The 22,501-nt window shown below is 43.0% G+C and overlaps 1 protein-coding gene and 2 non-coding genes across 3 annotated transcripts in view; 1 reads left to right on the forward strand and 2 right to left on the reverse strand.

The window, feature by feature from the left end:
• Positions 1–1,697: 1,697 nt before the first annotated feature.
• Positions 1,698–22,501, reverse strand: part of LOC137094830 (radial spoke head 10 homolog B2-like) — a 40,193-nt gene continuing 19,389 nt past the window's right edge. The window contains exons 11-20 of the mRNA XM_067460718.1: positions 18,909–19,017; positions 18,375–18,454; positions 18,082–18,230; positions 13,992–14,099; positions 12,339–12,515; positions 8,930–9,064; positions 6,619–6,709; positions 4,951–5,079; positions 3,458–3,656; positions 1,698–1,992 (exon numbers count right to left, since the gene is read on the reverse strand). Of these exons, the coding sequence (XP_067316819.1) occupies positions 1,767–1,992; positions 3,458–3,656; positions 4,951–5,079; positions 6,619–6,709; positions 8,930–9,064; positions 12,339–12,515; positions 13,992–14,099; positions 18,082–18,230; positions 18,375–18,454; positions 18,909–19,017 (1,403 nt within the window). The 3' untranslated portion in view covers positions 1,698–1,766. The remainder of the gene's footprint in view (positions 1,993–3,457; positions 3,657–4,950; positions 5,080–6,618; positions 6,710–8,929; positions 9,065–12,338; positions 12,516–13,991; positions 14,100–18,081; positions 18,231–18,374; positions 18,455–18,908; positions 19,018–22,501) is intronic.
• Positions 10,271–10,461, forward strand: LOC132782191 (U2 spliceosomal RNA). The gene has a single exon (XR_009632036.1). It is a non-coding gene; the product is annotated as a U2 spliceosomal RNA (small nuclear RNA).
• On the reverse strand, positions 20,513–20,703 carry LOC137095026 (U2 spliceosomal RNA). Its single transcript, XR_010908761.1, has one exon. It is a non-coding gene; the product is annotated as a U2 spliceosomal RNA (small nuclear RNA).

Consider the following 22,501-nt stretch of genomic DNA (forward strand, 5'->3'; position numbering starts at 1 on the left):
AAGGTAAAGGTTTGCCCTTGATATTAAGTCTAGTCGTGTCCGACTCTGGGGATTGGTACTCATCTTCATTTCTAAACTGAAGAGTCGGCATTGTCCATAGACGCCTCCAAGGTCATGTGGCTGGCATGACTGCATGGAGTGCCATTACCTTCCCGCAGAAGCAGTACCTCTTGATCTACTCACATTTACATGTTTTCAAATTGCTAGGTTGGCAGAAGCTGGGGCTAACAGCAGGAGCTCACCCCGCTCCCTGGATTTAAACCTCCAATCTTTCCGTCAGCAATACGTCAATACATGTACATTAAAATATATTTGATCTTAGCATTCAGTAAATGGGGGCCTCCCAGTTCTTTCATCCACTTCCAGCTGAGCCTGTGAGTTATTTACCAGTTACACCTACAAAACACTCCTACTCCAACACAGTGGAAGTAAATTCCACTGATTTCAATATTATTCTCAAGCATGAATAGAACTGCAGCCCTGGTAATGTTAATGGTCTAGGCCAGGCATGGGCAAACTTTCTAACTTAGGGGCCGCATGGCAGGCTGGAGCAGGGAGGGCAGGCCAGGAGGGAGGGGTTTCTCCCCAAGTCCCCTCCCTGCCCCTTCCTCTTCTCTTTCGGAGGCAGAAAATGAAGGAAAGATAGCTAACGTTTGAATCCCAAAAGGGCTGGTCTTGGTTAGGATGAGATGGTGGACAGGAGAGGAACAAGTATCCATGAGACCCCCTATTGCCTACTCCTGATATAGAATCCTAGAGCTGGAAGAGGCCCCCAAGGGCCATCCAGTCCAACCCTCTGCCATGAAAGAAGGCACCATCAAAGTACTTTCAGTAGACAGCCTCTGCAGAAAAAGCCTCCAGAGAAGGAGACTCCACCATACTCCAAGGCAGCCAATACCACTCAACAGCTCTTACTCTCAGGAAGTTCTTCCTAGTCTTTTCAGTCAAATCTCTTTCCCTGACACTTGAAACTATTGCTTCCTTGTGAGCAGCAGAAAGTCAGTTTCCCTCCTCCTCCATGGGACACCCTTTAAAATCTTGAAACATGGTTCTCATGTTCCTTCTCTACCTTCTCTTTTCTCCCAGCTAAGCATCCCCTGGGAGGAAAGAAGGAAGGAAAAAGAGAATGGAGAAAAAGAAGAAAGGAAGGGAATGGACGAAGGTAAGGAGGAAAGAGAGAAGGAAGGAAAGACAAAAGGGAGGGAGGGAGGGAGGGAGGGAAGGAAGGAAGGAAGGGGAGAGGGGAGGGAGGGAGGAAAGAGGGAAGGAAGGAAAGACAAAAGGGAGGGAGGGAGGGAGGGAAGGAAGGAAGGAAGGAAGGAAGGAAGGAAGGAAGGAAGGAAGGAAGGGGAGAGAGAGGGGAGGGAGGGAGGAAAGAGGGAAGGAAGGAAAGACAAAAGGGAGGGAGGGAGGGAAGGAAGGAAGGAAGGAAGGAAGGAAGGAGAAAGAGGAGAAGGATGGAGGAAAAGGAAGGAAGGAGGAGGGGAGAAAGGGAGGTAAGGAAAAAGGGAAGGAGGAAAGAATGAGGGAAAGAAAGATAAGATAGAGAGAAACAGCGAGAGGGCTTGAGAAAAGAGGCCAAGGGGCCACATCCGACCTCCAGGCCTGGGTTTGCCCATGGCTGGTCTAGACTGTGTTTCAGAAATGTTCAGTAATCTGTTTCTAACTAGGTTGTGAGGGTCATCTTGACAAAGCCATTGATTTCATAAAAATACTTTTATTACTAGTACAATTCAAAGGCCCCAACGGATGGATGTCACGTGGCTCTACTGGGCCGCCTTCTTCTTCTTCTTCCCTCCTGCTGTCGCCTTGCTGCTTGGCGGCACTTGAGGCACAACGGGAGGCTCTTCTTTCGGCGGAGGGGGAGGCTGCACAGAGATCTCCTCCATCTCTCGGCCCATGCTTTCTTCCAGCTCTAAAGCTGCCTTCTCGGCTGCAGCTGCGGCTTCTTCCAGTTTTCTTAATTCTTCTGCCTCCCGCATAGCTTTTAGCCTGTGATCAAACACGGAGTGGGAAAGCAACCATTGCATTTTTAACACGCGACTTCTGGGACAAGTGGAAGCAACTTTAAACTAACAGAAGTCAATTCACAGCACAGTTCAACCAAACTGCAGAATCCATACCAGCCCTTCTAAACAACACACTTGTGGTTTGTATTGTTCATATTCCCCATCGTGGTCACTGTGAATCGCACATATGGTAATTCACAGGTGACCACTCGGGGAACTACGGTTACAGGTAAGCAACCCATATTTTATACCCCACTTTTTCTCTGCCAAAGGACACTCAAAGTGGCTAAATAAAAAACCTAACACTTATAAACATTAGAATTGAACACATAAATGTTTTTTAAAATAATTAGAACAAATAAATAAAACCATTAAATAAATCTATTGAACAGTTAATCCTGTGTTGTTCTGTGACAACAATAGAAAGGAAAGCCGGAATCCAACAAGCACAAAGACTGTGCCAGTCCCTGACACGGTGGAAAACGGCAATTGTTGGTTCTGCTGTAGGAAATGATTTACTAGGCCTCTGTAGCAAGGGCTTTTTAAAAAAAATAATTAGAACAAATAAATAAAACCATTAAATAAATCAACACAGTTAATCCTGTATTGTTCTGTGACAATAACAGAAAGGAAATAGCCGGAATCCAACAAGCACAAAGGTTGTGCCAGTCCCTGACACGGTGGAAAATGGCAATTGTTGGTTCTGCTCTAGGAAATGATTTACTAGACCTCTGTAGCAAAGGCATTTAGTCCTTTCACGTACAAAATGATCCTAAATTTTTGATATTGATGTCTTAGGGCCAGGTAGTAAAGGTAAAGGTTTCCCCTTGACATTAAGTCTAGTTGTGTCCAACTCTGGGGGGTGATTCTCATCTCCATTTCTAAGCCGAAGAGCCAGTGTTGTCCATAGACACCTCCTAGGTCATGTGGCCAGCATGACTACATGGAGTGCCATTACCTTCCTGAAGAAGTGGCACCTATTGATCTACTCACATTTGTATGTTTTCAAACTGCTTGGTTAGCAGAAGCTGGGGCTAACAGTGGGAGATCGCCCTGCTCCCCAGATTCGAACTGCCAATCTTTCTGTTAGTAAGTTCAGCAGCTCAGCGATTTAACCCGCTGCACCACCAGATATGATGAGCCCTAAGAACGGGACATAGCTGTCCATATCTTTCTTTTGTTGGCAGAAGCAGGGGGGAGGGCAATGCGCCTAAGAGATTAAACCAGAACATGCGCTTGCTTTTAGTCTACTTTTCCTGATTGCAGCAGAACCTACAACTCAAGGTGGTTTAGTTTTATGTATGGCTGCAACTACAGCCTGACCTTGTAGAACTTGGCCCTGAAAAAGTACTTGTAAGATAAATGCCATCTGGGAAAGGACCCCTTTGTGACTTGGAGTGAAGAAAGTCCAGTCTCCATTAAAGAGAAAAGGGCCACAGACCACTCACTTTGCGTCTTCTTCCTCCTCCTGAATCTTCCTCAGTAAGTGTAGTTCCGTTTCCCAGACCCTGTTGTCCAAAATGGTTTCCTTCACGACCTGCAAGTGCTTGTAGCCGGCAAAGAATTTGTTGACGAAGAAAATGTATATCTGGCTCATCCACAAACTGTGCTTGTCCTTCTGTTCGTTTTTGGCATTTTGGAGCTTATCTGGACCACAATAAAAAAAAAGTGATGACAACTTTTGATAGTAGAGAAAGCACAAGTTTTTGCATTGCCAAAGGTTCCCATCCAGTCCCTGACTCCTTTAACACAATGATTTCTAGCAGAGACACAGCTGCTGTCAGTCAAAAGAAACGCAATTGCACAAGATGGACAAATAGTACGACCTTGTGTAATATAACTATCGTTTATAGTCAAAGGCTTACAATCCACTGCAAATCTGAAATAGTTTGTTGTAAGGTTTTTTTTTAGGCTGTATGGTCATGTTCCAGAAGCATTCTCTCCTGACGTTTCACCTGCATCTGTGGCAGGCATCCTTAGGTTGTGAGGTTGCAACCTCTGAGGATGCCTGCTCACAACCTCTGAGGATGCCTGCCATAGATGGAGGCGAAACATCAGGAGAGAATGCTTCTGGAACATACTCATACAGCCAGGAAAACTTACAACAACCCAGTGATTCCAACCATGAAAGCCTTTGACAATACAAATCTGAAATGATTGGGCGATGATGGAATCCAGCCCAAGCTTCATATTTCCACTTGATGTTTTTATTTCCTGTCCTTCTACTGCCCTCATGCGGCAGCTACGGGATTTCACACTGGGTTCCACACATCTCAGAATGTGCAGGTGCTTAGTTCAAATACACAAGGAACAGAAGTGTGTTAGTGCTGCCAGTCCTCTTTTCTCATTCATTTCTATCACGCTCTACTTAGAGAGCAACCTTTTGAACAGAGAACCTCCTCTAATGGTTTTTTTTTAGCTGCCCTCCAAAGCTCTCCCACTTCATAAAAATGTCCTGTATAGAAGCACAAGAAGAGTTTCTCAGTGTTACAGAACTTAAATCCGGTGGCCATTTCAACTGGTTCTGGGAATTGTAGCACACTTCCTGTGGAGGACAGCACCACATCTGTAGGTGGGATGGAAAGCCTTTGGCCAGTTTTCAGGTGAAACGTCAGCTAAAGGAATTGCATTTTTGTTGCAGGGGCCTCTGGGGTGCTTCTGGATTTGCACTTTGGGGTCCCATAGGGCACCTAGTCATCCGTGCTTTACCTGAAGGTCAGTGGTTCAAATCCGTGAGATGGGGTGACTTCCTGTCTGTCAACTCTAGCAGGGACATGAGAGAAGCCTCCCACAGGATGGTAACATACCCGGGCATCCCCTGGGCAACGTCTCTGCAGACAGCCAATTCTCTCATAAAAGAAGCGACTTGCAGTTTGTATAGTTGCTTCTGACATGATTTTTTTTTAAAGCCCTGCTGTCTCAAAAGACCTCATTGTCTCACCTGCCAATTCTTTCATCGGAACACTAAGAAGCACCTCCTGCTCCACTCCTGAGGTTGTCAGCGCTGGCGTTTCCTCTTCACCTTTGTCTTCCTCAACAGCAGTGAAGGTGACACTCGTCATTGCGGGCGCTGGAAGGAGGAGAGAAGGCCAAATGGTCAACCTATGGCTCCACTGGAGTCCAGGCCCAGCAATGGAGGACGGACCCTGCAGCGTCTCAAGAAGGATATACAATGACAGAGCAGACAGTTCAGTGTTCACACTGGTCAAGTCCTGTTGGAATCACAGAATCGTTGGAAGAGACCTCAGGGACCGTCCAATCCAACCCCATTCTGCCAGGCAGGAAAAGCACAATCAAAGCAGCCTGGACAGATGGCCTTATAGCCTCTGTTTAAAAGCCTCCAAAGAAAGAGTTTCCGCCAGACTCTGAGGCAGAGCCACTGTTGAACAGCTCTTACGGTCAGGAAGTTCTTAAGGTTCAGGTAGAATACCCTTTCCTGTAATTGGCACCCAATGCTCCACTGAGTCCTAGTCTCTAGGGCAGCAGAAAGCAAACCTGCTCCCTCTTCCTTATGACACTCTCTTTATGGCACTAGATTCCAAGGCAGACAGTTCCACTGTTGAACAGCTCTTCCAGTCAGAAAGTTCTTAATGTTCAGATAGAATCACCTTTCCTGTAATTGGCACCCAATGTGTTTTAATATATATGTGTTATTGTGATAATTTTTTGCTTATGTTGTGTTGTTAATTTATGTCATGCTGTTTACTCTGTATGTTTTGGTGATGTTACTTTGAAACCACCCTGAGCCCCCCTCAGGGAGATAGAGCGGTATATAAATAAAGTTGTTATTATTATTATTATTATTATTATTATTATTATTATTATTGTGATCCACTGAGTCCTAGTCTCCAGGGCAGCAGAAAGCAAGCCTGCTCCCTCTTCCTTATGACACCTTCTTTATGGCATCCCACAAGTCCCACCTTTCCAGGATGAAGAGGAACCATTGGGGAGAAGCATCCTTTGGGTTCGGTCACTTAACCAATGACAGATCCACTTAAGAGTCACATTGCCTAGCCCACATTTGTCTAGTTTGCTTGGGAAAAGGTCTTGGCGGACTTTGTCAAAGGCCTTACTGAAATCAAGATATGTTACATTCATAGCATTCCCTCCATCTACCAAGCTTGTAACCTTATCGAAAAAAGAGATAAGATTAACCTGGCAAGATGTGTTTTTGAGAAATCCATGCTGACTTTTAGCGATCACAGCATTTCTTTCTAAGTGATTGCAGACTGCCTCTTTCATGATCTGCTCTAGAATCTTTCCTGGGATTGAGGCCAGGGCTGACGGGACAGTAATTGCTAGGCTCCTCTTTCTCCTCCTTGAAGATAGGGACAATTTCGCCCTCCTCTAATCTATTGGGACTTCTCCAAGCATCCTCAAAGGTTATTGCTAGTGGCTCTGAAATGACTTCTGTGGTTACTCCTGATTAGAGCAAAGCCTCAATTGGAATGACCATTCAATAATTGACCGAATGGCTCTATTCTACTTAGGTTTAAGCAGCACACTTCCATCCCAGGTCACTTCACTAGTTGTTTTTCCGAAGAGCCGGGTGAGACCTTGAACACCAGAAGGCATGTGTTATATAAGCCAGAAGCCATATAGGACTTACATGGGGGAGAACGGGTCCTTTCTTTGCTGGATGATTTTGAACCATGTCGAGACGCTTTCTCTTCCTTTTTGCCCTCCTTGGTTTTCCCCTTCTGTGCAAATCAGAAAAGGCCAATCACACAAAAATCACACAAAAAATTGGGGTATTTCAATATAAATAATAATAATAATACACTTTATATAATAAAGTAGAGAAGGGTGACTAAAATAATCCAGGGTCTGGAGAACAAGCCCTATGAGGAGCGGCTTAAGGAGTTGGGCATGTTTAGCATGCAGAAGAGAAGGCTGAGAGGAAACATGATGAGGGCCATGTATAAATATGTAAGGGGAAGTCATAGGAGGGAGCAAGCTTGTTTTTGGCTGCCCTGGAGACTAGGACGCAGAACAATGGCTTCAAACTACAGGGAAGAAAGGAGATTCCACCTGAACATTAGGAAGAACTCCCTGACTGTGAGAGCTGTTCAGCAGTGGAACTCTCTGCCCAGGAGTGTGGTGGAGGCTCCTTCTTTGGAGGCTTTTAAACAGAGGCTGGATGGCCATCTGTCAGGAGTGCTTTGAATGCAATTTTCCTGATTCCTGGCAGAATGGGCAGAATGGGGATGGACTGGATGGCCCGTGAGGTGTCTTCCAGCTCTAGGATTGTATGAATCTATATTCTGCTTTATCTCCCCAGAAGGACTCAGAGCAGATTACAGTTTACATATATAAACATTCAATGCCTTTTTTACACAGTAAACAATGACATACAATACACAGACAGAGGTAAAGGCCTTCCCCTTTCCATCTCTGGCGTCTGGAGGCGATGCTCAACTCCGGCCACAGGGAGGTGCTCTTGTTCCATTTTTCCATGCCGAGGAGTCTGTTGTCCAGAGACTTTCTCCAACTGTTGCCAGCGTGTCTGCATAGGTGCCCTTTTACCTCTCCACCGAGGTGATACCTTTTTATCTACTTGCATTACATGCTTTCAAATTGCTAGGTAGGCAGAAGCTAAGGCTGACAGTCAGGAGCTCACCCCGACTTGTGGCTTTGAATTGCTAACCCTCCGGTCAGCAGCTTTCCTGCATATAGCAGTTTAACCATCACGCTACCGCACATGTCAAAAGTAAATACATAACCCTAGAAGAGCATTTCTCAACCTGGGGGTCAGGACCCCTGGGGTCGCAAGGGATGTCCGGGGTCGCCAAAGACCATCACAAACCACAGTATTTTTGTTGGTCATGGGAGTCCTGTATGGGAAGTTTGGCCCAATTCTATCTTTGGTGGGGTTCAGAATGCTCTTTGATTGTAGGTGAACTATAAATCCCAGCAACTACAGCTCCCAAATATCAAGGTCTATTTCCCCCAAACTCTACCAGTGTTTACATTGGGGCATATTGAGAATTTGTGCCAAGTTTGGTCCAGATCCATCATTGTTTGAGTCCACAATCTCTGGATGTAGGTGAACACTGTTCACGCCCAGTGTTTATTTTATTTTTAAAATATTAATCTATTACATCTGACCTGGGTGTAAGGTTTTAAATTTTGTGTGTTATTGCTTATATGTGAGTTATACTAAATGTACTGTTTTATTTGCTTGCTGCTTTGTTGTTTACAGATGTGTTGTTGGGCTTGGCCTCATGTAAGCCGCCCTGAGTCCCCTTGGGGAGATGGTGGCAGGGTATAAATAAAGTTGTTATTATTATTATTATTATTATTATTATTATTAACTACAACTCCCAAACTCAAGTTCAATGACCTCCAGTATTTTCTGTTGGTCGTTGGAGTTCTGTGTACCAAGTTTGGTTCACTTACAACATTGGTGAAGTTCAGAATGCTCTTTGATTGTAGGTGAACTATGAATCCCAGCAACTACAACTCCCAAATGGCAAAATCAATCCCCCTGTCAACCCTACCAGTATTCAAATTTGGACGTATTTGTGCCAAATGTGGTCCAGTGAATGAAAATACATCCTGCATATCAGATATTTACATTAGGATTCACAACAGTAGCAAATTTACAGTTATGGGGTAGCAACGAAAATAATGTTATGGTTGGGGGTCACCACAACATGGGGAACTATATGAAGGGGTCGCGGCATTAGGAAGGTTGAGAACCACTGTCCTAGAAGGAAACAACAAGAAGACCCCGTGTCCTATCCTATGTTTGGAGGTATCATTCGTAAGCAGGAGAGAATTGTATTTAAAGAGATATATTTACATCCGAGCTCATTGAGTTAAGTCAAGAGATAACTCAATCTCTGCTACATTGAAACCCCGTCTGGGAAACTCAGCACAACTAACAGGTCGACAAAGGAATGACCCATTGCACCAACCTCGGACTTCTTTGTCTTGCTGACTTCGACAAAGTGCACAATCTTGCTAGCGGACGACTTGGAGCTCAGGCGGCGAGTGGCGTCTGTCGTCTCGTTGCTCGCTTCCCCGCTGCTTGTGCTTCTAGTCTGAGCAGACTGACAAACATACACAAACACAGGTCAGTTGGGTTACGACGAGTAGGAGATCTTCATTTTGCCGTGTAGTACGTCCCCTACACAAAAAGTCCCCGAGTTACAACATCTACTTGCAAACAACTCCTAGTTAAGAACGGGGCTGAGATAACAGGAAGTGAGAGGCATCTATAGCATGTATAGGCAAACTTGGGCCTTCTAGGTGTTTTGGACTCCAACTCCCACCATTCCTGACAGCCTCAGGCCCCTTCCTTTTCCCCCTCAGCCGGGAAAAGGAAAGGGCCTGAGGCTGTCAGGAATGGTGGGAGTTGGAGTCCAAAACACCTGGAGGTCCCAATTTTGTCTAAAGTGAGAATTTCACCAAATCGGCAACCTGGGATACAATTTTCCATACAATTTTTCACACTGCCCTTGAAGCCCTCCTGGTGACGCATCTCCATCAACAGCTGACGGGAGTGGAATGGTTTTGCTTATATAAATGCTTATTTATATTGTTTCTTGTATCTTATTTTTATATTTTATTGTTGTTATATGTTGTTTCTTTGCATTGCTGTATTGTTGGGCTTGGCCTCATGTAAGCCGCCCGGAGTCCCCTTTGTGGAGAGGGTGGCGGGGTATAAATAAAGATTTATTATTATTATTATTATTATTATTATTATTATTATTATTATTTGCTTCCCGCTTTGCCTGAAAAGCTTTCCCGTCACTCTATTTGCATTGCTGTATTGTTGGGCTTGGCCTCATGTAAGCCGCCCTGAGTCCCCTTTGTGGAGATGGTGGCAGGGTGTAAATAAAGATTATTATTATTATTATTATTATTATTATTATTATTATTATTTGCTTCCCGCGTTGCCTGAAAGGCTTTCCCGTCGCTCAGCCTCCTGCACAGCTCAAGAGGGTGGCAAAAGGGTTATGCTTTACGAGAGCGGCAGTGGGCAGGATTATGCAAATTTTACACCAAGGGGGAGACGGGAAAAATGTTGAAATTTCCGCAATGGAAAAAACACATAAAACCTCGGATTAAATTGCCTCTATATGAATATGTCCACTTGGGTGTTGGGAAGTATTGGGTTTGTAGAGCACATTGGAAAGAGTTGCCGAGCAGAAAGCGAAAATATTCTTCCAGATGCTTGTGCGTCTTCACGGCACTCACCATAACCTGAAATATCCTTGGAAATAGGGACTTGGTGGGATTGGGAAGGCGTGGGTATCGCTTCTCGGCCTTTTGGCTAAGATCAAGTGTAGTATCTGTTCTTATCAGTTTAATATCTGATACGTCCTCTATTTGAGGACTATATATTAAATGGATTTTTGGGCCTGGGAGATGGAATAGGGGCTTGCTCCATCCACTCCACGCATCGACCTGGTATTGCAGTGCCTCCAGGAACGGTGCACCTCCCTCTGGGAGGAATAAGCATGGTGCAAAGACAGATGAGAGTTGTAGTTCTACTGCTTAGTAAGCAATTTCTTGCTACTAATGTAATGCAGAATTTCCCCACTCCATTATTCTTTTCACTGGATATTTCTCCTTGCAGTGAATGCTAATGCTAATGGTTTCCCTTTTTTGTGGTGCTATGTATTAGGAACTAGTGTTCACAGCACTCTTGGGATGTAGGCAAACTACAACTCCCAAAATCCAGAGACAACCCCCCCCCCCCTTTTTTTTGTCGTGTCAGGAGAGAATTGGCCGTGACGCCCGGATGATTTGTTGTTTTTATCATCCTTGGGGGGGGGAGGGGTTCTCTCATACTTCCCCCAGACCCATCCAGTGTTTTCTGTGGTCATGGAGGGATCTGTGTCCCATCACAGGGCTCTCTGAAAGTGGGAACCATCTTGGAAATTTGGTTGCTGTGAGTTTTCTGGGCTGTATGACAGCCAAGAAATATGTTCTAATGATTTGAGCCTTGGAGAGAAAAAGCAGGATGCAAAATAATACAAGTAATAGTAGTAGTAATAATAATATTAAATAGGGACAGATAACAAATATTGTCTAGTCATTTGAATTTCTTTCTTGGAGAGAAAAAGCAGGATAGAAATAGGAGGAGGAGGAGGAGGAGGAGGAGGAGGAAAAGTAGTTGTAATAGAAGAAGAGGGGCCTTGAGTCCCTACAAGGAGAAAACTAGGATAAAAATAAAGATAAGAGGAGGAGGACAAGGACGAGGAGAAGTAGTAGTAGAAGAAGAAGAGGGGCCTTGAGTCCCTATGAGACGAAAAGTGGAATAATAAAGAGGAAGAGGAGGAGGAGGAGGAGGAGAAGTAGTAGTAGAAGAAGAAGAGGGACCTTGAGTCCCTATGGGAAGAAAAGTGGAATAATAAAGAGGAGGAGGAGGAGGATAGGGCATGAGCCTCATTTTGGAGAGAAAAAGCAGGATATAAAGTAATAGTATTAGTAATAATAATAATAGTTTAATTTATTGATGTTCAGTTTAATTTACTGATGTTAGGCTTTACTTTGATGTTAGGTTTTAATGTTATTTTCATATGCGGGGTTTCTCTGGGATTTTATGTCAGAATTTGTTTGTTTTACAAAGGCATTTAATGTTGGCTGTTGTTATATTGAATCCGCCCTGAGTCCACCCTCGGGGAGATAGGGCAGAATACAAATAAAGTTTTTTTATTATTTATTATGGGTTGTTGTAGGTTTTTTCGGGCTATATGGCCATCTTCTAGAGGCATTTTCTCCTGACGTTTCACCTGCATCTATGGCAAGCATCTTGAGAGGTAGTGAGGTCTATTGGAACTAGGAAAGTGGGTTTATATATCTGTGGAATGAATATTTATTATATTATTTAGAATAAAAATGAACATGTCAAACTACTCTGAGACTTCCAAATTCAGACTGACAGAGTTTCGGAGCACAATACTCCTGACCTCACGACCGTGGACAGAAACATAGTATGGATCATCATTGTTGCAATCCACACGAGATGAGGAGTTAAAGATCAAATTGCAAAGACTCTGGCACAAGCCAGCCAAGGTGGTCCCAGTGGTGATCGGCACACTGGGTGCAGTGCCTAAAGACCTTGGCCTGCACTTAAAAACAATCGGCGCTGACATCACATGGTCCTAGACGCTTGGGAAGTGCCTGATGTGTGATCAAATACAAAAGCCAGCATAGTGATTTTGTTTGCTGTATACTAATCTTGTTGTGCATCAAATAATAATAATAATAATAATAATAATAATAATAGTAATAATAACAAAATAGCAATTCGTGCCCTCCACTCCTTTCTCACATAAGCCCGCAGCTGCACCCAGAGACCTGTCTGGAGGGTACCTGTCCGGAGGAGTGGTCCTGGGGGAGTGGGGAGAGCCGGGCTCCGTCCACAAAGTCCTCTGTCCTGTAGGAACTGCCCGACTGGCTGGCCTCCTCCGCCTGGCGCTTCAGCATCTCGTCCGTGACGAAGAGCAGAGCACAGTCCAGCAGCGCTTCAAAAAACTCAAGGAACACCATCTGGAAGAGAAGCCAAAGCAGCCAAAGGGGGAGAGGAAAAGCACCACTGAGTCTCCAAAGGGATTACGAGACTTGGGCCAAGTATGGGCCAACTTGGGCTCTCCAGGTGTTTTGGACTTCAACTCCCACCATTCCTAACAGCCTCGGGCCCTTTCCTTTTCCCCCTCAGCCGCTTAAGCGGCTGAGGGGGAAAAGGAAGGGGCCCGAGGCTGTTAGGAATGGTGGGAGTTGAAGTCCAAAACACCTGGAGAGCCCAAGTTGGCCCATTCCTGGGCTATAAGGTCCAAAGGGCTAGCAACCCAAACAACACTGCTGCAAAACGTAATTGCTGAAATGCCAAAGTCAAAATATCCGAATTTAAGCTATTCAGCCAGAAATGGAAAAGAATAGCACAAGATCATATATTTTGACAAATGGTAGATTTGTGTGAAGCCCAAAGGAGTGGATCGACGACAAATCAGATACAGGAATCAAGGTTATAAGGCTATCCTTCCACTTTAACCGCCATGGCAACATTATATGGAATTCTGAGTTTTGCATTTCACAAAAGGAACGGCAATAATATTATTTATTATTTGAAACACAACAAGATGAGTCCACAGCAAACAAGATCATTCTGCCGGCTGTTGTATTGGATCACACGTCAGACACTTCCCAAGTGTCTAGGACTGTGTGATGTATCGGCCAATAATGCATGTGGATCCCAGTAGGGTGGCCTTTTGCAGTTGACAGATGGTAATTTTGTCAGTGCCAATTGTGTTTAAGTGCAGGCTAAGGTCTTTAGGCACTGCACCCAGTGTGCCGATCACCACTGGGACTACCTTTACTGGTTTGTGCAGAGTCTTTGCAGTTCAATCTTTAAATCCTCATATCATGTCAGGTTTTCCAGTTGTTTCTCTTCAATCCTGCTGTTGCCTGGGATTGCAACATCGACGATCCACATTCTGTTTATTATTATTATTTATTTTTATTATATTATTTGTATATTATTTATTATTTATTTTATTATTTATTTTTATTATATTATTTGTATATTATTTATTATCTTATTATTTTATATTATTATTCTTTGTTTTTGTTATATTATTTTATATTATTTATTATTATTTTATATTATTATTCTTGATTTTTATTATATTATTTTATATTATTTATTATTTATTATTTTATATTATTATTCTTGATTTTTATTATATTATTTTTATATTATTTATTATTTTATATTTATTATTATTATTATTATTATTATTATTATAACAACAACAACTCGGGGCGGCTTACACATGGCACAATGTGTCTAAAACAACACATAAAATAAACGCATCATACATGGCAGCTAAAGCAGAATATAGCATTATTAACACTATAGTGCAGTAGGGCAGTGAAGTTCCCTCCAAGTGAAGTCCAGGCTCCCACAGCAAACAGACTCTTTCCATTGCAGTTGTACAAATGGATTTCTGAAAGACACACACACACCTCATGCTCCAAATTTGTGTCCTCCCCATTGCGGACAATTGGGCTCTCTTTGGCCAGAACGTTCACAACTTTGGTGGCTGTGAGTTGCTTGCTGATGAGCCTTAAATCCTACAAATGGAAAGAAGAAGTTAGTTATTCCCTTTCTACATCCAGGAAGGAGCAGGGGAGATGTTTGGGAAGGTGGGGCATTTGCTATCTAACCCCATCCAATATCTTTCCCCAATGAGCAAAGAGCATGAAATGTACTCAGAAAGGCAGAGACAGCAAAAGATTGGTTCCAATTCTGCCCACCCCTTGTCTTCACCTCTGGCTACTCCATCGTCTTCCTACTGTTGTCAGATCAGGACCTATCGCAGGCCCTGTGTTATTGCCCCAACCTTATTCTCCATTTTCATCGCTATGATATTACACTTTGTTGATAGGAAGCTTCCCACCGGATTGGAAATCATTTCATAACAGACAGATTGCAAGCTATTTAACCTTAGCAGACTGAAAGTCAAACCAAGGTTACAACAACATCTGTTATAGAACTCCAATATGCTGATGATAACGTAGTCTGTGCTCATTCAGAAGAAGACCTACAAGCTAATCTAAATACCTTTTGCAGAAGCAAATGAGAAGCTTGGCCTCTCATTGAACATAGAGAAAAACAAAGTGCTCGTCTAGCAAGCACCAGCCAATTTATGTATTTATTTATTTATTTATTTACTGTATTTATATTCTGCCCTTCTCACCCCGCAGGGGACTCAGGGCAGATTACAATGTACATATACATGGCAAACATTCAATGTCATAGACACACAATACATATAGACAGACACTCAGAGACACTCCAACTTTTTCTGGCCACCAGGGGAGCCGTCGCTTCACCGTCCATCTGCAACACCGATGAAGTACTTCCTCATTCCCTGCATGCTTGCTGGAGATTTTTATGGCCTCGTAAATTAGGTACCGTATATACTCGAGTATAAGCCGACCCGAATATAAACCGAGGCACCTAATTTTACCACAAGAAACTTGGAAAATGTATTGACTCGAGTATAAGCCGAGGGTGAAAAATGTAGCTGCTACTGAAAATCATCAGTAGGTTAAATGTTTTTGTGTATTTACATAAAACTGTAATTTAAGATAAGACTATCCAACTCTGATGAAACCATTATTCTAATCTTCTTCAATGTGCTTATGCATCCTTCCAATAATATTAGAGTAAAATAATAAATGTAATAATAATAATAATAGAATAAATAATTGAAATTTAATAACAATAATAAGAGTAAAATAATAAATGTAATAATAATACATAGAGTAAAATAATAAATGTGATAAAATAATAGTACAGTAAAATAATATAAAGGTAACAATAATAAAAATAGAGTAAAATAATAAATGTAATAAAAATAATACTAATAACAGAGTAAAATAATAAATAACCTTGACTTGAGTATAAGCCTAGGAAAACTTTTTAAGCCTAAAAAAGGGGCTGAAAAACTAGGCTTATACTCGAGTATATATAGTAAATTAGCCTCCCCACAAAGTGGTACCTAAATTTCCTACTTGACAGATGGAACTGTCTTTCGGGCTGCAAAGGTCGACAACAAGCTACACAAATTTGGTTGGAAGCTCACTCCGACCCGGGCTGGCTTTGAACTCATGACCTTTCGGTCTCTATGTGGGGTTGCCTTTGAAGACAGCTTGGAAGCTTCAACTAGTCCAACGCTCGGTAGCCATGATACTAACAGGAGCAGGACACAGGGAGCATACAATCCCCCTGTTGCGCCAACTCCACTGGCTGCCGACTTGCTACCGGGCTCAATTCAAAGTGCTGGTGTTGACCTTTAAAGCCCTAAACGGTTCTGCCTCAAGCTACCTTTCCGACCGCATCTCGGCCTATGAACCCACCAGAACTTTGAGATCTTCCGGGGAGGCCCTGCTCTCGATCCCGCCAGCTTCACAAGCATGGCTGGTGGGGACAAGAGACAGGGCCTTCTCGGTGGTGGCTCCCCAGCTGTGGAACGCCCTTCCCACAGATATTAGATTAGCACCATCTCTAATGGTCTTCCGCAAAAAAGTAAAGACCTGGTTATTTGTGCAGGCGTTCAAATAATTAGTGCAAAGACTGGTAATGACATAGGAATGGAACAATGGATGACGAATCTGAATCATGTTTTTAGTGACGAGACGCCAGTGAATGGTTATCGTAGTAATTGTGTATTAATTGTATATTAGATTAGGTTGTTAACTGTTTTATATTGGTGTTGAATTCTGCTGTGTTCTGTGTCTTGTGAACCGCTGTGAGTCGCCTTCGGGCTGAGAACAGCGGTATAGAAGCAAAGTAAATAAATAAATAAATAAATTAATAGAGTAAATAAATAGAGTATTCCAGCTGCACCAAAGTCCCGGTGCCAATCCTTCTATAAAGCCAGTAATACAGCTTAATGGCGTAATGTTAGAAAGTGTTGACCATTCCTGCTCCCTTGCAGCCACTTCTTCACAAAAGACAGCATTGACCCTGAAATACAACACCATCTGAGCTCTGCGAGTGCAGCCTTTTCCCAAATGAAGCAGGGAGTGTTTGAGGATTTATTCTATGCTGTACAGTAGTGGCCATCGCAAACCAGAAAAGGGCCACAAAAAATAAGGGCTGTAAAGTCCCTGGCTCCCACACCCTGTCTGGAGATTGCAACCATCTCCCACGAAAGGTCCTGGACCACTTGTACAGCAGGGACGGTGTTGCAGCTTCTGGCCACCAGGGGGAGCATGCATCCAAACAAAAACTTTGCTAGGTCTTACTTTCAGGGGAGGCCTTAATAAAATAATAATAAACTTTTATTTATACCCCGCTCCATCTCCCCCAGGGGGACTCAGTGCGGCTTACATGAGGCCACGCCCAACGTACAATAAACACAATATAACACAAAAGCATAGCAAAAATCAATAAAATAAAATACATTAGATGCAAAACCAATATAAATAAGCGACACAGCGATAAAAACAGACATTAGAATCATAGAATCAAAGAGTTGGAAGAGACCTCATGGGCCATCCAGTCCAATCCTCTGCCAAGAAGCAGGGAATATTGCATTCAAATCACCCCTGACAGATAGCCATCCAGCCTCTGTTTAATAGCTTCCAAAGAAGGAGCCTCCACCACACTCCGGGGCAGAGAGTTCCACTGCTGAACGGCTCTCACAGTCAGGAAGTTCTTCCTCATGTTCAGATGGAATCTCCTCTCTTGGAGTTTGAAGCCACACTGAGAGATAGGACAATGTAAAATATCCTAGTCTCCAGGGAAGCAGAAAACAAGCTTGCTCCCTCCTCCCTGTGGCTTCCTCTCACATATTTAAACATGGCTATCATATCCCCTTCTCAGCCTTCTTCAGGCTAAACATGCCCAGCTCCTTAAGGCACTCCTCATAGGGCTTGTTCTCCAAACCCTTGATCATTTTAGTCGCCCTCCTCTGGACACATTCCAGCACATTAAAGCACAAATGGTCACACTGGGCAAGGCCAATTCAAAGATAAAATTTTAAAACACTGGGAGATAGGACTATGTAACATACCAGGGAGGGCATCCGGGGATGAGGTAGGATTTAATTGCACGAACCATAAAATGAAGTGCTTCTGAGGTCATTTTGTGCAAAGTTTGGTCAGGGAGTTTTCAGGGGGCTTGCCTAATGTCTCTGGGGAGTGAATTCCAGAGCCGGGGGGGGGCACCACAGAGAAGGCCCCCTCTCTCATCCCCACAAGTGCACTTGCGATGCAAGCAGGAGCGAGAGAGGAGCCTCTCCGGAAGATCAAAGAGGTCGTGTGGGTCCGTAGATAGAAATGCGGTCGCGCAGGTAGGCGGGTCCCAAACCGTTCAGGGCTTTGTAGGTCAAAACCTGCACCTTGAATTGGGCCCGGAAAATAAATGGCAGCCAGTGGAGCCTTATATTTAGCAATTCAGCAAAACCTCTACTAGGTCTTATTTTCAGGGGATGTCTTATTTTCAGAGAAATGGGGTAATAAATAAAATTGCCTTTCCCAACTCGGAGCAAACAATTCTGTGGCGAACCAGACCCATGGAGAAACCCGGGAAGCTGATTCTTACTTTCAGCATCCAGAGAAACTGCCTCATCTTCATGGTAGGTTCATGTGGAGGGAGGGGACTCGGTCGGCAGAAATCCCGGTATATCTCCCAACACTTGTCGATGTAATTGATGGCGTAGACAGCTTGCTGCCGCTCACCAAACAAAACTCCTGTGGATGTAACAACATTTGGCTGTTGTTTTGTTGTAAATCATAGAATCCTAGAGTCAGAAGAGACCTCAAGGACCATCCAGTCCAGGAAAAAACACAATCAAAGCACCCCTGAGAGATGGCCATCCAAAGAAGGCAGGCTACCTTTGATCTGGCAGGCGTTGGGAGCGATGTTCTCGGCCATCAGTTTGGAGAAGCACTTGAAGAGGCGGGGAGTTGTGTCGCTGGGTGCGAAGGAGGAGGAGAAGACAGCAGTTTCACACATTTGGAAGAACCCGTGCCGAACTATTTGCTATAACAGACTGGAAAATATTTCTGGGAAAACACCAACTAATCAGGAAGCAAATAAACAAAGATAGGGCTTCTTTCCTGGATGTTCAGGAAGGCCTCTTCTGAGAGGGCATCTATACCATGTATGGGCCAACTTGGGCCCTCCAGGTGTTTTGGACTCCGACTCCCACCATTCCTAACAGCCTCAGCACCCTTCCTTTTCCCCCTCAGCCACTTAAGTGTTAGGAATGGTGGGAGTCGGAGTCCAAAACACCTGGAGGGCCCAAGTTGGCCTAGGCCTGGTCTACAGTCATCCACTTTCCTGGGAATAAGGCCATTTGGCTTAGAAACAATGGGATTTGTTTCTATGTAGACTGAGCTGGGGCCAACACAGGAAAGGCCACTTACTCGAACTCCTTGTGGTAGATGTGGAAGGCCAAATAAATCAGATACGTCAAAAACATCCGCAGGAGTAAGGTCTCGTATGGGGAATGGATCTCCTCCGGCAGTGTTTTGTCTACAAAAGAAAACACGAACCCGTCCATCAAAAGGAGGCATTGTCAGAATCGGTTTATCTGCAGGAGATAACAGTATCCTTATATACCTTGTATTGGACTCCTGGCCACTTGGATTAAATGGCTTGTCTGCTCCATAGATTTGATGCTGTTTGATACCACCTTAACTGCCATGGACTCCTGGGAGTTATAGCTTTGCAAGGTCAGCACACCCCTCTGTGAATGACTGGTGCTTGCATGTTGTATATATCGATATAAATAAAAATGTAATGTTTGTTTGTGGGATTGACAGAACTCAAAAAACACTGGATGAATTGACACCAAATTTGGACACAAGACACCTATCAGGCCAACAAGTGACCATCACTCATAAAAACATTGCAAAACACAGCGGAAGAGACTTCAAAAGCCAAAAAACAAAAAAATACATTACAACGCATGCAAATACACATATATACACATACACACAAATATATACACACACAAAGCACATATACACAGACTGGGCCACAGCAACGCGTAGCAGGGGATGGCATACACACACACACACACACACACACATACATATATATACATAAATACATATATATATATATATATACACACACACACACACACACACACACACATACCATGTGTGTATGTGTTTGAATATACCTCTGGGAGTTGTAGTTTACCCACATCATTATGCATTTTCTAATGGAACCACTCAAAACAAAAATAAACAAACAATGACTATATCTATATTCCTTCTATCAACCAATCTATCTATAAATACATACATACTTACATATAATAAATGTAAACAAACAAATGTATAATAAATTGGAAACAAACAAAGGAACCTTCCAATAAAGAATCCCCCAGGCAGCAGCCAGCCAGGCTTTGAAGCTGCAAGGCCATAAAATACTAATCAAGGTGGCCAATTGCAACATTCACACTTGCCTCAAGCAGACAAGAGTTCTTTCTCCTACTCCGGACATTATTCCACGGATATAAACAGCCCTTGCTTAGTTTCCAACAGACCTTACAACCTTTGAAGATGCCTGCCATATAGATGTGGGCGATAAGTCAGGAGGGAAAACTCACAGCAACAAAGTGGAAATATGTTTGCATGTCTGTCATTCTGTTTGTATGTGGGTGAGTGGATGTATATGTGTGTTTCTGGACAATTTCCAATATGGTTCCCTCTTCAAGAGAGCCCTGTGACTCCCACCAATGGCAGAACACAGTCCCCCCATGACCTACAGAAAATACTGGGTTTTCTGCAAGGGAGTGGCCCTGGATTTTGGGAACTCTAGCTCGCCTACAACCAGAGGGAACGGTGAAAGCAAAGGAAGCCAGGCACCACCAGATCCTAATACATAGCATAGATCCCCAGTGAAAAGAATAATGGAGTGGGAAAATACTGCATTACATTAGAAGCAAGGAAGTGTTGAACTAAGCAGCCAAACTACAACTCTCATCTGTCTTTGCACCATGCTGATTCCCCCCAGAGGGAGGTGCACCGTTCCTGGAGGCACTGCAATACCAGGTCGATGCGTGGAGTGGATGGAGCAAGCCCCTATTCCATCTCCCAGGCCCAAAAATCCATTTAATATATAGTCCTCAAATAGAGGACGTATCAGATATTAAACTGATAAGAACAGATACTACACTTGATCTTAGCCAAAAGGCCGAGAAGCGATACCCACGCCTTCCAAATCTGCCCAAGTCCCTATTTCCAAGGATATTCCAGGTTACGGGGAGCACCGTGAAGACGCACAACCATCTAGAAGCATATTTACACTCTCTGCTCAGCAACCCTTTCCAACCTGCTCCATAAACCCAATACTTTCCAACACCCAAGTGGACACATTCATATAGAAACAATTTAATCCTAGATTTTATGTGTTTTGTCCACTGTGGAAATTTCAACTTTTTTCCCGTCTCCCCCTTGGTGTGAAATTTGCATGATCCTGCCCACTTCCTTTCCCGTGAAGCCCTGCGGTGCTTGTTCCTTACAGGAAGGCCAGCTCAGGCTTCCTTAGCAACCACCGGCAGAACTGCTCCGCCTTAGCCCCGCCTACTTTCTGAGCCCGGGCGGTAACCATGGCAATCCCGAAGATTCCAAGACCAAAAGCATGCTTTTCTGATCAGGAAGAAGCCCTTGACGCTCCATTGGGACTCTTGCAAATGCAATATCTTGCATTGCATAAGAAGTCTTAAAAATTTGCATAACTGACACAAAGCCAGTTTCTCCTAAAGTTAGAAGAGATCCCAAGGGAAATAATGCTTGGATCATATGATTTTATCAGTGCTTCTCAACCTGGGGTCCCCAGATGTTTTTGGCCTACAACTCCCAGAAATCCCAGCCAGTTTACCAGCTGTTAGGATTTCTGGGAGTTGAAGGCTAAAAACACCTGGGGACCCCAGGTTGAGAAGCACTGTTAGGTGGTTTAATTCTTAATAATAATAATAATAATAATAATAATAATAATAATACAATAATTATAATATTTTGGCAATGTAAACCTCAATACACAGCCCAACAAAATAATAATAATCTAAAATAATTATAATTATAATGATTATTATTATTTTGTTGGGCTGTGTAATGGGGATTGTTGATGTTGTTTGCCTTCAAGTCACTTCTTACTATGCCACTGCATAGAACGGGACTGGATTTTGGTATCGAACGAGATTCTGGATGCAATAAAATGTCTTTTATTGTATCTTACGATGAATTGTTCCTTTGATTTTATATTTTGTTATATGGTGTTGATTGTGATTTGTGTACATTCGTCAGGTATTGAATTTGGCCACTATTTCTGTGTAAACTGCTTGAGTCCCCTCAGGGGTGAGAAAACTGGTATATAAATACTGTAAATAATAAATAAATAAATCTATATATAATAACATATTATAATAATATTCTATATTATATATTGCATGTAATATTACTAATAATATTGCAGTATAGTGGCATCGTAAACAGTATAATATAATGATACTAATATTGTGCTCTGTTTTAATATATTAGATATACATATAATATTAATATTTATTTATTTATTTATTTGCTTTATTTCTATACCGCGTTTCTCAACCTGTATTAGGTGACTCAATGCGGTTTACACAATATTAATTACCACAACAATAACAATTAAAACACAGCATACCCAATAGCAAACACACAAACATTCATACAATGCCTCGATAATAATAATATTATAATGTAATAAAATATACTAAGAATAATATAATATAGGTAATTATATAATCTTAATATTTTAATATAATCATACTAATATATTAAATATAATATTAGGACAGGATTAACCCAGGCAGGGGCAAAGGTGGGCCCTCCAGGTGTTTTGGACTCCAAAACCCACCAGTCCTAACAGCCTCAGGCCACTTCTTTTTCCGCTTAAGCGGCTGAGGGGGAAAAGGAAGGGGCTTGAAGCTGTTAGGAATGGTGGGAATTGAAGTCCAAAACACCTGGAG

The sequence above is a fragment of the Anolis sagrei genome, chromosome X (assembly GCF_037176765.1).
Source record: "Anolis sagrei isolate rAnoSag1 chromosome X, rAnoSag1.mat, whole genome shotgun sequence".
In the NCBI taxonomy this organism is placed as follows: Eukaryota; Metazoa; Chordata; class Lepidosauria; order Squamata; family Dactyloidae; genus Anolis; species Anolis sagrei.